At 38.7% G+C, this 16,024-nt stretch overlaps 2 protein-coding genes across 3 annotated transcripts in view; one reads left to right on the plus strand and one right to left on the minus strand.

Annotated features, from left to right (window-relative positions):
- Positions 1 to 5,616: 5,616 nt before the first annotated feature.
- fbp1b (fructose-1,6-bisphosphatase 1b) lies at positions 5,617 to 10,522 on the minus strand. Its single transcript, XM_079816162.1, has 7 exons — positions 10,249 to 10,522; positions 9,630 to 9,792; positions 9,226 to 9,318; positions 8,991 to 9,131; positions 8,744 to 8,881; positions 6,527 to 6,646; positions 5,617 to 6,392 (listed from the first exon to the last, which is right to left on the minus strand). Exons 1-7 carry the CDS (start codon positions 10,416 to 10,418, stop codon positions 6,204 to 6,206), a joined length of 1,014 nt encoding a protein of 337 aa, XP_079672288.1. The 5' UTR covers positions 10,419 to 10,522; the 3' UTR covers positions 5,617 to 6,203.
- Positions 10,523 to 11,456: 934 nt separating this feature from the next.
- Positions 11,457 to 16,024, plus strand: part of ttc33 (tetratricopeptide repeat domain 33) — a 34,730-nt gene continuing 30,162 nt past the window's right edge. Inside the window, exons 1-2 of one of the 2 annotated variants that reach the window (XM_079814362.1) lie at positions 11,457 to 11,492; positions 12,525 to 12,752. In XM_079814362.1, the coding sequence (XP_079670488.1) occupies positions 12,526 to 12,752 (227 nt within the window). In that variant the 5' untranslated portion in view covers positions 11,457 to 11,492; position 12,525. Of the gene's footprint in view, positions 11,584 to 12,524; positions 12,753 to 16,024 lie in introns of both variants that reach the window. The other variant, XM_079814361.1, reaches the window with a different exon arrangement.

Raw genomic sequence — 16,024 nt, forward strand, 5'->3', positions numbered from 1 at the left:
TTTTCCACTGTTGTTCGGGTTTCACACCGTTAGATGGAGACAAACATATGGATATCTATGGAGACAAATACCTTTCTATCATAGCAGAAGACGTTTTAGATTTTTTATATTGTATATTTATGTTTTTTTTTCTTTTTTTTTTTGTTGTGTGCTTTTGTCATTTTATTATTTTTTACTTCTATATAGCTTTAAATCATTTTTGTTTTGTTTTACACTTGGTCATTTTTGTACTTCAACCTATTTATTTCAGTAAAACAGCTGGTTTTTGTAATGTGAAAAATGAAACAAAGAATCGTATCAGAACTTTTGCACATACAATGTAAAAATTAAAACCTATGCAATGCCACTGAAAACCAAACTGACACATTTCAGATATACAGTGAGGAAAATAAGTATTTGAACACCCTGCTATTTTGCAAGTTCTCCCACTTAGAAATCATGGAGGGGTCTGATGTTGGATATTGTCATCTTAGGTGCATGTCCACTGTGAGAGACATAATCAAAACAAAAAAAATCCAGAAATCACAATGTATGATTTTTTAATTATTTATTTGTATGAAACAGCTGCAAATAAGAATTTGAACACCTGAGAAAATCATTAAAAAAATGTTAATATTTGGTACAGTAGCCTTTGTTTGCAATCATAGAGGTCAAACGTTTCCTGTAGTTTTTCTCCAGGTTTGCACACACTGCAGCAGGCACGTGCAGAGGGGGGGGCTTTGGGTGCTCGAGCCCCTGCCCTTTTTCAAAATGAATCAAAAGTGCCCCTGTCAGACAAATATCAATGATAATATCGTGGTCAATAAAACGAAATAAATGTAATTATTATAACATGACAATGTATACAATGGTAACGAAAGGCTCAAAAGTCGGACAATTTCTGTTGAGGCGTTGCCGTAACGCGTTGCTATGGGTCGCGTGTGTTTTGATTGACAGCTGATTTTCCACTGTTCGGAAGCGGCTCTCGAGCCAAATATGGTCCTTTCAGAGAGTGTGTGGCCTTACGGGAAAAAAGTAAACCAATATTTTTTTTTCATCCATAATCAAAGCTAATGTGTTGATTTAATTACAAATCTATATATTATATATTTTAAAGTATTACACAATTCACCAATGCCCGTTTGTCATGTATATACACCAACCAATCGTGATCTGGCAAAGCAAGTTCAAATTCCATTGGGCGATGTGAAGCGGTAATTTTCTGTTCTTATTCAGAAATCGGTTGAAAATGACATGGACAGACGAACTAACGTTTGTGGAACGATTTCCTGCGGTTTGTCTCATTTTATAAATTGCATCACTGACAAAATGGATTTTAACAAACAAATCCCTGCACAAAACCACAGCAGCAGCAAAAGTCGCATTAATGGTAAGTGTTAAATTCACTTGTATTTATGTATATTGATACACCGTTTACTATTTCATGAAACTGTCAAAGTTAACAAACCCCACGTGCCACCGGCACCTACAGGCCTATTATGTGAAGTGTAAGCTGGCGAAATGGTTACGTGAAAGGACTTCATTATATTACCATTTTTGAATATTATGCAGCATTATGAAAGTCTCTTATGTTCATCAAGCCTGCATTTATTTGATAAAAAACAGCAATATTGTGAAATATTAAAATAATGGTTTTCTATTTTAAAATAATTTAAAATATAATTTATTCCTGTGATCACAGCTGTATTTTCAGCATCATTACTCCACTCTTCAGTGTCACATGATCATTCAGAAATCATTCTAATATGAGGATTTAATGTCAATGATGGAAACTGTGATACTATTTTCAAGATTCTTTTATTAATAAAAAGTTAAAAAGAACATAATGTAATAAAATTTCACAATATTAGGCTACTGTTTTATTTCTGTATTTTTTATTAAATAAATGCAGGCTTGATGAGCATAAGGATATATATATATATTTACATATTTCCCCTTTTTTACATTTGAGCCCCTGCCCCTGAAGAACTCTCTGCACGGCCCTGCACTGCAGGAGGGATTTTGGCCCACTCCTCCACACAGATATTCTCTAGATCAGTCAGGTTTCTGGCCCGTCGCTGAGAAACACAGAGTTTGAGCTCCCTCCAAAGATTCTCTATTGGGTTTAGGTCTGGAGACTGGCTAGGCCACGCCAGAACCTTGATATGCTTCTTACAGAGCCACTCCTTGGTTATCCTGGCTGTGTGCTACGGGTCATTGTCATGTTGGAAGACCCAGCCTCGACCCATCTTCAATGCTCTATCTGAGGGAAGGAGGTTGTTCCCCAAAATCTCGCAATACATGGCCCCGGTCATCCTCTCCTTAATACAGTGCAGTCGCCCTGTCCCATGTGCAGAAAAACACCCCCAAAACATGATGCTTCACAGTAGGGATGGTGTTTTTGGGTTGGTACTCATCATTCTTCTTCCTCCAAACACGTTTAGTGGAATTATGACCAAAAAGTTATATTTTGGTCTCATCTGACCACATGACTTTCTCCCATGACTCCTCTGGATCATCCAAATGGTCATTGGCATACTTAAGACTAGGGATGCACCGATATGAACATTTTGGCCGATACCGATAACCGATAATTCTTAATATTTGAAAGCCGATAACCGATATATTGGCCGATAAATCTAAATACAAATTTTAATAAACTCTGAGAGCCTGATTACAAAAACAAAAGGCTCACCATTAAAAGCCATGTCCCAACATAAATCAAACCTATACACTACAGTAGCCTATTTGAACCAGTGTGAGATTCCTTACCTTTTCAAATTAATTTTACACTCCTATGGCCAAATTTTTTTTTTTAACACTTTACAATAAGGTTTAATTTTTGTTAGTATTAGTTAACCAACAATGAATGAACAATACTTCAACAGGATTTATTAATTTTAGTTCATGTTAATCTCAACATATTCAGACCCAAAGTTGTGTCTTTTAACATTAGGTATGAACTGTGAATGGACTGTTACAAAACACAAACATTTTATTACTAAAAGAAACAAAGGTTATTGCTCTGTTTGTTCATGATAGTTAATGCATTAATAAAATGAGACCTTATTTGTAAAATGTTACAAAAAATTATATTGTCTAAAAAATAAAAATAATATACCTAAATAATGCAAACAAGTAATTTGAACAGCATTACTTAGGCTGCATAATAAAGAATCAGAATGCAAGTGCATGAAATAACCTCCGCACAGACGATAAAGAAATGGTTTTAATCAAACCATATTGTTGATGGAAATGATACGAGAACAATAAAAGTGCTAATTATAAAAAATAATGCTTCTGTGTTTTTGAAAAAAAAAATATGTTTAATATTACAGTAATAGTAAACATCTGTAATATTAGTCTAGTCTATTAGGAATAATGTTGCTGTTTGAGAGCGCGCTGAAGCTGGAGAGAATGAACGAACAACCATAAACTGAAGCGCTTAGAAGTTTAATTAACAACTAAACGCATCATATATGAGAACAATCAGATATTTATACAAAATAAATATAATATTACAACTTATATTAGCACAAAATCACGCATAGGTGAAGGGTTATAACTCCTGTGGATGCTCTTCCCCTATTTGAGAGCGTGCTGAAACTGAAGATGATCACCGGTACAGTGAAGCACTGCGGGTTATTGACTTAACGAAACACATCCTATATGACTTTAATCAGATGTTTATACTACAAAAACGTAATATTACGACTTACATATGCTTAAAATGACGCGAATGCACAAGCGAACTTGACTGTGCTGGTCAGAATGCGTTGTTGACGCTTCCCACAACAGCGCGCTGAAAAACAACTAAACCCAGAGAATTCACTACGTTTTATAACAGAAATATTCTCATTGCAGTGTTATGTATAGGACAGTCCCAGTAGTTATTAATGCTGTGCATTTCTGTTTGAAATGCGCGCGCCGGTACAATGAAGTGCTTTACTGCATCGTTAATTAACTCAACCAAACGCATCCTATATGGGATTATATACACAAAATAATAAATATAATATTACAACTTACAATGGCACAAAAGGCTGTGAATGCACAAGCAAACTTGACTGTGCTCGTCATGAAGGTGTAGCCTAACTCCGTGGGCGCGCGCTGAAGCTAAAGACCGGTACAATGAAGTGCTTTACTGCATCGTTTATTAACTCAACCAAACGCATCCTATATGGGATTATATACACAAAATAATAAATATAATATTACAACTTACAATGGCACAAAAGGCTGTGAATGCACAAGCAAACTTGACTGTGCTCGTCATGAAGGTGTAGCCTAACTCCGTGGGCGCGCGCTGAAGCTAAAGACCGGTAGCCTACAATGAAGTGCTTTACTGCATCGTTTATTAACTCAACCAAACGCATCCTATATGATATTACATACACAGAATAATAATAAATATAATATTACAACTTACAATGGCACAAAAGGCTGTGAATGCACAAGCGAACTTGACTGTGCTTGTCATGAAGGTGTAACTCCGTGGGCGCGCTCTTCCCTCAACAAACACGCTGAAACACAACGCTCTTTTACAGCCTATTCTATTCTCATTATCATTTTATGTAGATTATAGAAGACTTGCGCTGCACATGTTGCACATAACTGTATTTTCCTTTTCGAAGTCATTCCAAACATATTTAGAGCAATTCAAACCCATCATGGTGGACAGCGCGTCCGTCTCAGCTGAAGGAAATAATACATTATCTATCGGCTTGACTATATCGGTCAAATTTTCTTATTGGACCGATAACGATAACATCAAAAATAATCATTTATCGGCCGATAACGATATGTTGCCGATATATCGTGCATCCCTACTTAAGACGGGCATGGACATGTGCTGGTTTAAGCAGGGGAACCTTCCGTGCCATGCATGATTTCAAACCATGAAGTGTATTACCAACAGTAACCTTGGAAACAGCTCATTTCAGGTCATTGACCAGCTCCTCCCGTGTTGTTCTGGGCTGATTTATCACCTTTCTTAGGATCATTGAGACCCCACGAGGTGAGATCTTGCATGGAGCCCCAGTCCGAGGGAGATTGACAGTCATGTTTAGCTTCTTCCATTTTCTAATGATTGCTCATTAGAAGTTTTTTCACCAAGCTGCTTGGCAATTTCCCCGTAGCCCTTTCCAGCCTTGTGGAGGTGTACAATTTTGTCTCTAGTGTCTTTGGACAGCTCTTTGGTCTTGGCCATGTTAGTAGTTGGATTCTTACTGATTGTATGGGGTGGACAGGTGTCTTTATGCAGCTAACGACCTCAAACAGGTGCATCTAATTTAGGAAAATAAATGGAGTGGAGGTGGACATTTTAAAGGCAGACTAACAGGTCGTTGAGGGTCAGAATTCTAGCTGATAGACAGGTGTTCAAATACTTATTTGCAGCTGTATCATACAAATAAATAGTAAAAAAATCATACATTGTGATTTCTGGATTTTTTTTTTTTTAGATTATGTCTCTCAAAGTGGACATGCACCTGCGATGACAATTTCAGACCCCTCCATGATTTCTAAGTGGGAGAACTTGCAAAATAGCAGGGTGTTCAAATACTTATTTTCCTCACTGTATATATATATAAACTTGGAATAACTAACTGCAGAAGTGTTCACACCACTGAACTAATGCGTAGTTGAAGCACCCTTTAATTTTATTACAGCACTCAGTCTGTTTAGATATGTGTCATTCAGCTTGGCATATCTTGACTTGACGATATTTTCTTAGTCTTCTTTGCAAAAAAAAAACATCAAAAAGGTTCCAAATCTGCTAGAGGGCCATCCTGTCCATGTGTGTGTGTGTGTGTGTGTGTGTGTGTGTGTGAGTTTGACCCCGAAAAAATTCCAATGATTTCTGATCATCAAATGATGTTTAATGCAGACACAATCAAACAATATTCTGATTTTATTTTCAGTACTTAGGGCTTAATATCAGTCACTCAACATTGTATGGCATCAGATTATACACTTATAATCTCTTTATTTTACCATAAATCACAAAGGGTCCATAAGAGTAAAAAAAAACCATTTGTGAATAAACAAATCTGTAAAAACAGAACAAACATTTGCGAAAATTAAACTTAAAATGGAAACGTCTTGTTCCCTATACAGATAACAGATGCTTCATGTTTTGTCCTTGGTTTCACTTTTTGTTTTTAGGGTTCAGTGGGATGATGATGGTTGTAGTAAGTTTCAAAAGATGCACATCTGGTTGCATCTCATTTGGCGTGTTTCTTGTAGATGGAGATATACTCCTGCACATCATCAGGGGAGCCCAGCACTACAGGAGCCCTCTGGTGGATCGAGTCGGGTTTGATGTCTAGAACATTCATGGCTCCTGTTGTTGCCATACCTCCAGCCTGCTCGATGATGAAGGCCATGGGGTTGCACTCATACAACAGCCTCAGCTGGAGCCCAAATAAACATGAAATCAGTGAGACCGTTGCCTCAAAATACATTTTAATATGACATTGATCTTTTTATAACACACATGGCTTGTGATGTAGTTAGCAATTCACTGTTTAACCATGTTTTTTCTCACCTTGCCCTTGGGGCTCTTGACATTAGCAGGGTACAGGAAAATTCCACCATAGACCAGCGTCCTGTGCACATCAGCTACCATGGAGCCCACATAGCGCCCCCCATAGGGTGAGCTGCCATCCTGCATGTCAGATCGAGAACTTTATCTTCACAGACAGTAAAACACTAAAAAAGTAACTAAAAAAACAATCACTGTGCTAAATTTGACAAACTTTCTACATAATGTTCTATAATGCACATTCAAAAGAGAAAAAAGCCACTGAGAAATCAATCAAAAATGTGTATTTACATTTTCCAAAAACTTACTTGAGTGAAAGTAAAAATGTTTTCACATTTAACTTTATTAAATTAGATTTTTTATTAACAAATTAACTATTTTATTCAGCAAAGATCCATTAAATGAATCAAAAGTGAGAGTATGAAGACATTTATAATGCATAATAAATGCTGTTTTGGACTTTCTATTAATCAGAGAGTCCTGGAAATCCACGTATTATGGATTACACAAAATTATTGAGCAGCACAACTGTTTTTAAAATTGATTCTTGTGCATCAAATCATCTGCATATTAGAATGATTGCTGAAGGATGATGTGACACTGAATACTGGGATAATAGCTGCTAAAAATCATTGTAATACATTTAATGTTCTGAGCTAGACTAACTGAGACTTGTTACAGCACTTGCATATTGCTGATAATGTTGCCCTTTGAGTGCTCTAGCTGCTTCTATTGCCCTCATTTGTAAGTCGCTTTGGATAAAAGCGTCTGCTAAATGACTAAATGTAAATGTAAATGTAATGTAATTTTAAAATATATATTACCAAAGAAACATTTTACATTATTACTGTTTTGACTAGATTTTTGATCAAATAAAGTCAGCCTTGGTGAGCGAGAGACTTTTTTCGAAAACATAAAAAATCTTAGACTTGAATCTACCATGAGGTCAACCAAGTTCACCACAGTTATAACTAAACAGTTAACCCTAAAGTTAACCATCCTCGCATAACAGCCCTTAATCCCTTCTCTGTGGACACATTTGGGCACGAAGGTCACAAGTGTGATTCCAATTTTTTTTTTAAATAAACATTATATCACCATCTTTGATAGAATAAATTCTATCAATTTATGCCTTTTTGTGATTTTTGGGGTATTAATGAATTTATTTACCTCTAAAAGTACCATATTTTTTTGTAAAATATACTTATTTTTATGTTATATTTAATATTTCTTTAATTTCAGTAAAAAAAAAAAAAGTCCAGAGAGCGAAAACCTAAAAATGTGGTGACTTTAGTGACATCTGGGGACCTATGATGGTATTAATTATTATAGCTACAATTTCAATAGCCACTATGACAATATAACTCAATGGCTGCATATGGGCTGAACTCTGTAAAACAATGTTTTAACAACTTTTTCTTTTTAATTGCCCAGTTATTGGCTCATTTAATTCCTTTGTTTGTGTATGTGTGAGTGACTTTTGTATTTGACAAAAATACAAAAATAAAACTCTGTTATAGGCTCATTCAATGCAATGGCTTTCAATGCAATGCTTTTGTGGATGTGGTGTGTGTGTGTGTGTGTGTGTGTGTGAGAGAGAGTGTTTGCCACACTGAGAATGTTGTATAGGCTCACTCCTTCATTTGTCTGTATGTATGATCTGCATTGTGTTGGATTTATTTATTTTTATTGGACAAATAAAAAAAAATATGCTCGGAATTACATTTTTTTCCATTCATTCCTATGGGTGCCCATTTTTTGGCCACGAAGGCGGGATTAAGGACTTTTTTCAAGCACTTAACATTGTAGAATCGAGTCAATTCTTTGTGTGTGTGTTCAGGTGGCAAACTTAGGAAAAGTAGCCAAGTCTTGTACCTCTCAGATTAAAGAAAGTATAAAAAAAAAATGTTTTGCCCTCATTTGTCCAGAAGTTGGCTTTAGGTTAAAAAAGTTGCTGCCTTACATTTTTAAGTAATCAACTTGAATGTTTAAGTCATTTCAACTTAATTACATTAAACTGACTTTAAAAAATGTGTTGAATATTGTTTAACATAAAAAAAGTTTTAAAAAATGTGCTTAACTTTTTTGTTTAAAGCAATGTAAAAAACACATATTGTTCTAACTTATTGATCATATAATTTTTTACAGTGGGATTCTTGGATGTTTTTTCTGACTCTGGCCCTTCAGTGAGATATATGCTCAAAATCTGAGGCTTCTTACCTTTGGGAATTTCTTCTTTTGCAGATATTCTGTGACATCTGGGTAAAAATGCTGTGCATAGCCTTCATTGAGACTGTAGATCTTTCCCTTCTTCTTAATCCTGACGTTCTGGTCCACAAGTATGAACTCGCCAATGGCCTAATGATGGAGGAGGAAACAGATGCAGAAAGATTAGTCTTTAAAGAGGTAATGCATTCAAAGTATATATACTTTAGAATATAAGGTAAGTAACATAATGCTGACATACAGGATCAAGCATGAAGCAGTTGACTCCTTGGCCTGTGGAGAGAACCAGCATGGTAGCACTGCCATAGAGAGCATACCCTGCTGCCACAATGTTTCTGCCACTCCGCAAGGCATCCTTCTCTGAGGGTTCATCATCAGTTTCCTGGAGATCATATGCACACAAACAAAAGCATTTCATTAGATGACTGTAAAGATATCTGTTTGTACTGCAGTGGATCTTAAAGCCTGTCCTGTACCTTTCTGTAGACTGAAAAAATGGTTCCAATAGAAGCTAAGCAGTCAATGTTTGAAGAGCCATCCAGGGGGTCAAAGCAAACCACGTATTTACCCTGGGTGGACAAAAGGACAGCGTCATGTAGTTTATTGCCCAACACAAATGCATCAAAGTAACTTGTTAATACAGATGGGGTTAATGAAGCAACACACAAAATAATTTAAATACAGACCAAAATAAACAAGTAAGATAATTCACATACTTTGGCTAAAATTATATTAACACAAGATTCCTGCATGTTATCAATTTTAGAAACTTTAAGAAGTCCTTAAGAAGAACATTAAGTTATTTGGGTGTCTGCATTGTTTACTTGGACTTTTTACTTTTACTTTAAGTTGGTCAAAAAAAAAAAAAAGACACACAAACCCTTTTATCTGGTTCTATAATGATGGCCTTCTCATCTTCTTCGGACACCAAAACACAGGATGTGAAGGACGATTTAATCATGTTTATAACAAGATCATTGGACAGGACATCCAACTTTTTCACCTGGTCACCTGTAACATTTGTGGTCCCGGCAATTCCATAGCTGAAAAAAAGAGATGGAGATTAATAACAGGGATTTATTCATTGAGAATTATGTGGACTATATGCTTTTGCTCTTGCAGTGCTGATAACGTCTTAGGAATGAGTCAACCTTTGCCCCCTATTTCAACAAGAGACAAGGTCTAATGATTGCCTTATTCTGCAGTGTTTGTTTGCAAAGTAGTTAAACTGACCAGCCACCACAACAGTGAATTGACATAAAAATTGTGCAAGCACGATGCATCAGGAAAAAAGTGTTTTTCACAGATGAAAATGAAGGTTTAAACAATTGGAGAAAAAAAGAAGAAGATAGAAATAGTCAAAAGATGCAATCTTAAAAGTAATTGAGGAAAGGTAATCATACATCAATAATCATTATATACAATCCTTATGTAACATGGCTACACTTTCTGTGAAAGTCTAAATGTTTGCTTGGTTGTGAAGATGCAACAATACTCACAGATGGGCAATCCCGGCTTTTCTGACAGCACTGGAAATGGCTTTGATGGCTGTGCACATGGAGTTGAGAAGGGTTGTAAGCTCCCCCGTTCCTTTGGCTTTTCTGCCTTCTTCCAGGACAAACCTAGTGAGGGTCACCACATTTGTATCAAATGCACCTCTGTCTGACATGATGACTGACTGCTGGAGCGTGTAATCTCGTCTGAGTTTCTGCAGATTCCTGTCAGAAAGGATGTATTAGAACTGAATCTAGATATTTGACTGGGTTTAAAGGGGGAGTAATGGTAGTTTAGCCAATTGCAGGTAGGGTTAGAAAGGAGGAGTGGTTTTTGCCCATGTAGTGAATGGAGGTGAGGGCCTGGCCGAAGTCCAGAGTTTGTCACAGATTTCACCCTAAGTGCATGGGGACAGTCAGTCAGCAACAACAGAGCTGATTGTTTGACTGATTTGTGATTAGCTGTTTAACTTTTTGCACTTCACACCTATGCAGCACATTTTATAGGTCTGGGGTTTTGCTTACAATGAAGTATTAAAAAGGATGGATGATGAAATCACTGAATATTACTATTCTACTCTATTTTGCAATATTTATTCATCTGTTTACCTAAAGATCCACATATGACATAGATGTTGTAAATTAGTTACAACATCTATGTCGTATGTGGATTTTTAGGTAAACAGATGAATAAATATTGCAAAATTGATCAGCAGTCCAGAACTGTCAGCAGAAACAGTTCTCACATGGTGTCCATGATCAACGTGCAGTTCATAGGTTAGTAGGCCTATGCTTGATTCTGCTCTGAAGGTTAATTGGCCGCAAAAGATAGAGGGGCATGGGATTCTTACACAAGATTATAACAAACTTTGCTCACCTTAGGTCAGTTTGAACAAGGGCACGAAGGGCTAAAATTATGTACAATAATGCAAATAATAATAATAATAATGAAAAGATAGCCGAATTCAAATCGTGGTTTACTATAACTAATGTGGGGGGAACACAGGAGGATCATCATGGCTCTTGATGAATACATGATGATTATTCAGTGTTCCAATAATGGATCAATGTACAGGCTATAATTCCAGTTGTTTGCCTACAAAATAAATGCCCATGTTTTTGCTCCCACATTAGGCTATATATAGCCTCGGTTGTCAGAGGGTTGACATCGGCTTTTTGTCTCTTTACCTTTAAGAGAGTTGTATAATACTTCCGGGTTAGAGGGCGGGGAGGACAAGTCCAAAACATTTGTGAGTAACGTATTGCTCTATGGTATTGCTGCGACGGAACCACAATCTGTCAAGTGATGCTGTCGTGAAATAATTACTGTTTATGAATCAGGTTTGGCTTTTTCGACTTTATATTTTAACGTATGTGTTCAGCCGCACGCGCAAACATAAACATTCTTCAGAAAACTGACTGCGTTAAGAGCTTTAGTGGCTGCCGCTTTGTGTTTATGTGATTCAGACAGTATTAATGTGACCTGTACAGTAAACAGCCATGTGTAACTTCAGCTACAGATTGTGATTGGCTGTATTGCACGCACACTTGACCTTATTGCATTTACAGGTCCGGTTCAATATAAGACGACTGCACCTAGAAATTTGCAGCTGAATTAAGCCATTATTAATGCAAAGACAATCATTTAAGATGCATTTATTTCAATGCATTCTGCAGCCTTAGTGTGTTGCTTGATATTTAAAATATTTTTCGAAACCGTTCGGGTCATTCAAACCCCTTTAAAATAAATGTAGCTAACTGTTTGAATATATAACATTTTTAGCCTTAACATTTCAACGAAATTCATTCAGTCTATTTCTGTTCTTTGATTTCAAAGGCAATTATAGTTATACAATATAGCGTTGTTCATATTTGATTTTTAATTTGAGCCTTTGCATGGAAAAAGCAGTGTAGTAGTATTATAATATACTCTTTGAATTCAAATCATGTAAAGGTCTAAGACGTGTATAAGGAAATTATATTGTATACCAATACCTTCAAGGTTTGGCCTCAGAATAATTTTAAATGTCCTTCTCATGTCTTACTGAAAACCTATTCCTAAATTATACCTCCTTTGGTAGCTAATGTAACATGTATCTAAGATGATGTGTAAATACTTGTGATAAGCTGAAAAGTGCTTACTTGCATTATAAAAAAAATTCTTATAACCGCATAGCTGTTCTGTTAATCGTTACGTTTTAATGTAGTATTCACAGTTGTTAGTTTCACAGCAGCTGTTCCTTTTTTAAATGATTTAATAAAGGAGTCATTGTTTTTCTCAGGATGGCCTCCTTCGGCTGGAAGCGTAAGGTGGGAGAGAGAGTTTCTAAGACAACGGTGCAGCAGTTTGAGCAAGCCTCAGAGCAGGTGGATGATGAGGACGATGTGAAGAAGGAGGGAGTTGATTGGCTGCATGTGATCAAACGGCGGCGAGAGGTGCTGCTGGAGGATTGTGCTGCTAAGAGCAAGAGACTAAAGGATGAAGGAACGCTGTTCGCCGAGCAGGGCAGGTAAACCTTTGTGTGCTTATTAAATCCATATGTCTAATTCCAGCAGCCTTGTGTTTTTAAAGTCAGCATGAAGAGGAAGTTGTGATTTGTCTTCTTCTCTATTGTGAGTATATTTTCAAGTGAATCAGCTTCTTGAACAAGAAAAAGATATATATATATTAGGGCTGTCAAAAGATTAATCGCGATTAATATCATCCAAAATAAAAGTTTGTGTTTACATAATACATGTGTGTGTACTCTGTTAATTATTATTTATATACAGGGAGTGCAGAATTATTAGGCACGTTGATTTTCTGATCATATTTTTTTTCCAGGCACATTTGACCAATTCCAAACCACAGTAATCCTAATAACTACTATTGATTTAGTATTTAATAATGTATAAGTGATATATAATTGTTCATGAAGGCTGGAAATGAAAATCACCTTATATTCAGGTGTGCAGAATTATTAGGCATGTTTTCTTTTACAGATAAATTGAGCCAAAAAAGAGATTTAACTCAGACTGAAAAGTCAAAAAGTATTAAATGCCCATGAGAAGGATGCAATACTAATGCAATACTAGACGTTGCAGTTAAGGCGTGACCATTGGACAGTGAAATGCTCGTTGGGTCAGCAGGATCTGACAAAAACAGGTGGTGAAGAAAAGACACCTGTTAACTGCAAAAGAATTAAGAATTAAGGTGAAGAATTAAGTGTGAAACCATCAGGAACTCTTTAGTCTCCAGCGCCACCATTTTCCAAAGCTGCAACCTACTTGGAGTCTCCAGAAGTGCAAGGTGTCAGGATCTCAGAGACTTCAGTTAGGTAAAGAATCCTAAAAAATGACCCCCACTAGATAAGAATCACAAGCTGAAGTGTTGTAAAATACATGAAGAAGGTTTTTTTATAGGCTTTATGGACAGATAGGTTGAGAGTGACTCTTGAAGGACCAGCACCACATCCTCTAGTACCACTGTTTGAAGAATTCATCTTCCAGAATCTGGCAGTACGTTTTGGGAGTTCATTTTAGTCCATCCTGAAGTCCGTTTTGCAGAGATGGACTAAAAATCACTCTCAACCTATCTGTCCATAAAGCCTATAAAAAAACCTTCTTCATGTATTTTACAACACTTCAGCTTGTGATTCTTATCTAGTGGGGGTCATTTTTTAGGATTCTTTACCTAACTGAAGTCTCTGAGATCCTGACACCTTGCACTTGCTGTGTAGGTGAGCGTGTGTTGGCTTTCCCTGGTCGGTCAAGATGGCGCCAGGTAGGCCACCGCGCATGGTTATCAGAAAAAGGGCCTCCTCTCATATTGAGAGTAGTGTTTAGGCCGCTGCTCTTTTCTTTGAAATGTTTGCGGATTACTAGGCGGTAGCACACCTTTCTGATAGAATGGAGTGTTTGTCTACCGCTTCGGGTTACTATGTGTCTTCGGTTCCCTAAGCCACTGCAGGTTGGATTAGTTTGTCTCTGTTACGACTGAGCGCTGCGGCGTCAGTTGGGATTTGGATGACGGAGGCGCGTTGCTGAGGCACCGTCACCGTTGGCTGTTCACTACGTGGATCTGAGTCTGTTGTTCCATTCCTGCATATGTTAGCCTCCTCTCATTGAGAGTCGTTGGTTTAAGTAGCAGCCAGTTTGTTTGTCTGGCAGTTATTTCTCGTCTTTGCAAAACTCGTACAGCTTGTAGGCTTTACAAGCCTCCCTGGAACGGGTCCCTATAGCAATGGGTAGCTAATCATGTGTTAGGCCTCAGCAGGCCTCCATGAAGACGAGCCGTAGGGTCTAATATTACTCCCACATTTTGTATATGTTTGTTCCCAGTTAGCAGGCCTCTAAAGTTAGGCCTCGCTGGAGGATTGCTGCCGAGTTTCAGTCGCTTCACGGTGGCAGTGGTAGGCCTTATCAGGCCTCCATTAAGGCAGGTGCCGATGCTGAGGCATCCAGGTACTGCTAGCCTAGCTGGCTATCAGGTTAAAAAGGGGCAATTACGCTCTCCTGAAGATCGGCTGTCAATTGTAGGCCTCAGTAGGCCTCTTGAACAAGGCGCATTATCAGTTGGAAGGCCTCGACCAGGCCTCACTGGAGGTATGTACCGATGTGCGCATTGGGACAGCTAGCCTGCCGGCTATCAGGTTGTAGGCCTCATCAGGCCTCCCTGAAGGCCTGCTGTTAGTTGTAAGGCCTTACTAGGCCTCCCTGAGGGTGAGCTCCCAGGTTGTGGTCACTCCCAGAGGCAGGTTGTAGGCCTCATCAGGCCTCCCTGAAGGCCTGCTGTTAAATTCTAAGACCTTACTAGGCCTCCCTGAGGGTGAGCTCCCAGGTTGTGGTCACTCGAACAGGCCCGCACTGGGCTTCCCCAGAGGCAGGTAGTAGGCCTCATCAGTCCTCCCTAAGGCGTTCCTGGGACCCAGTCACTTGAAGAAACAGTTAGCACGAAGTGCAAACAGGTAGCAGGCCTCTCCAGGCCTCCCTAAAGGCTGGTTATCAGATAGTAGGCCTCAATAGGCCTCCCTTGAGGGCGAGTTCCTGAATCAGAATGCTCGGCTAGCCTGCGTAGCTTGACTGTCAAGTAGTAGGCCTCCATTAGGCCTCCTTGAGAAAACAAGACGTAACCTCAGCAGTAGCATGCTTCGCTGGCAGGTGGTAGGCCTCCCTAGGCCTCCCTGGAAGTGAGCTTGAACGCTCTGAAAATTGGCATTATTGCTGTCAGGTAGTAGGGCTCACTAGGCCTCCCTGAGGATGGATTCCCGAGCCAGGATGCTCGGGTTGCCAGCATGGCTTGCTGTTAGGTAGTAGGCCTCTATAGGCCTCCCTGGAAAACCCGCTATCAGGTAGTAGGCCCACGGGGCCTCCTTGAAGGCGAAGTTCCCGAGTTAGGCACTTCTTGATTACCAGTTCTCCGTGGAGAACTTGTGGTAGTTGGGCCTACAGCTGGAGGTTACCCGCCAGGCAGGTTCAGCTGCCCCCCTCAATGAGGGTCGTCTATGAGCACTCAGCCGCCTGAGCCTGGTCAGACGGTCGTAGGCCTCTCATGAGGCCTCCCTGTTAGATCAGTCCATAGGCCCTTCCGGCCTCCCTACTGCTTTGAAACACAAGCACCTGGTAGATCCTTGATTTGAGCAGGCAGACTCCCCTCGCTAGCAAGGGTTGTAAAGCTCTACGCTGAGTATTGCTCTCTAGGATAACCCGTCTCTGAGTTCCGGGCTAAGTAGGACTGCCAGTTTTTCAGTCCCTTAGTTTGGATGCCCCCTGGGCACCATCCAGAGGCTCTGTTTGTGAACAG

The sequence above is a fragment of the Gobio gobio genome, assembly GCF_949357685.1.
Source record: "Gobio gobio genome assembly, chromosome: 4".
NCBI lineage: Eukaryota > Metazoa > Chordata > Actinopteri > Cypriniformes > Gobionidae > Gobio > Gobio gobio.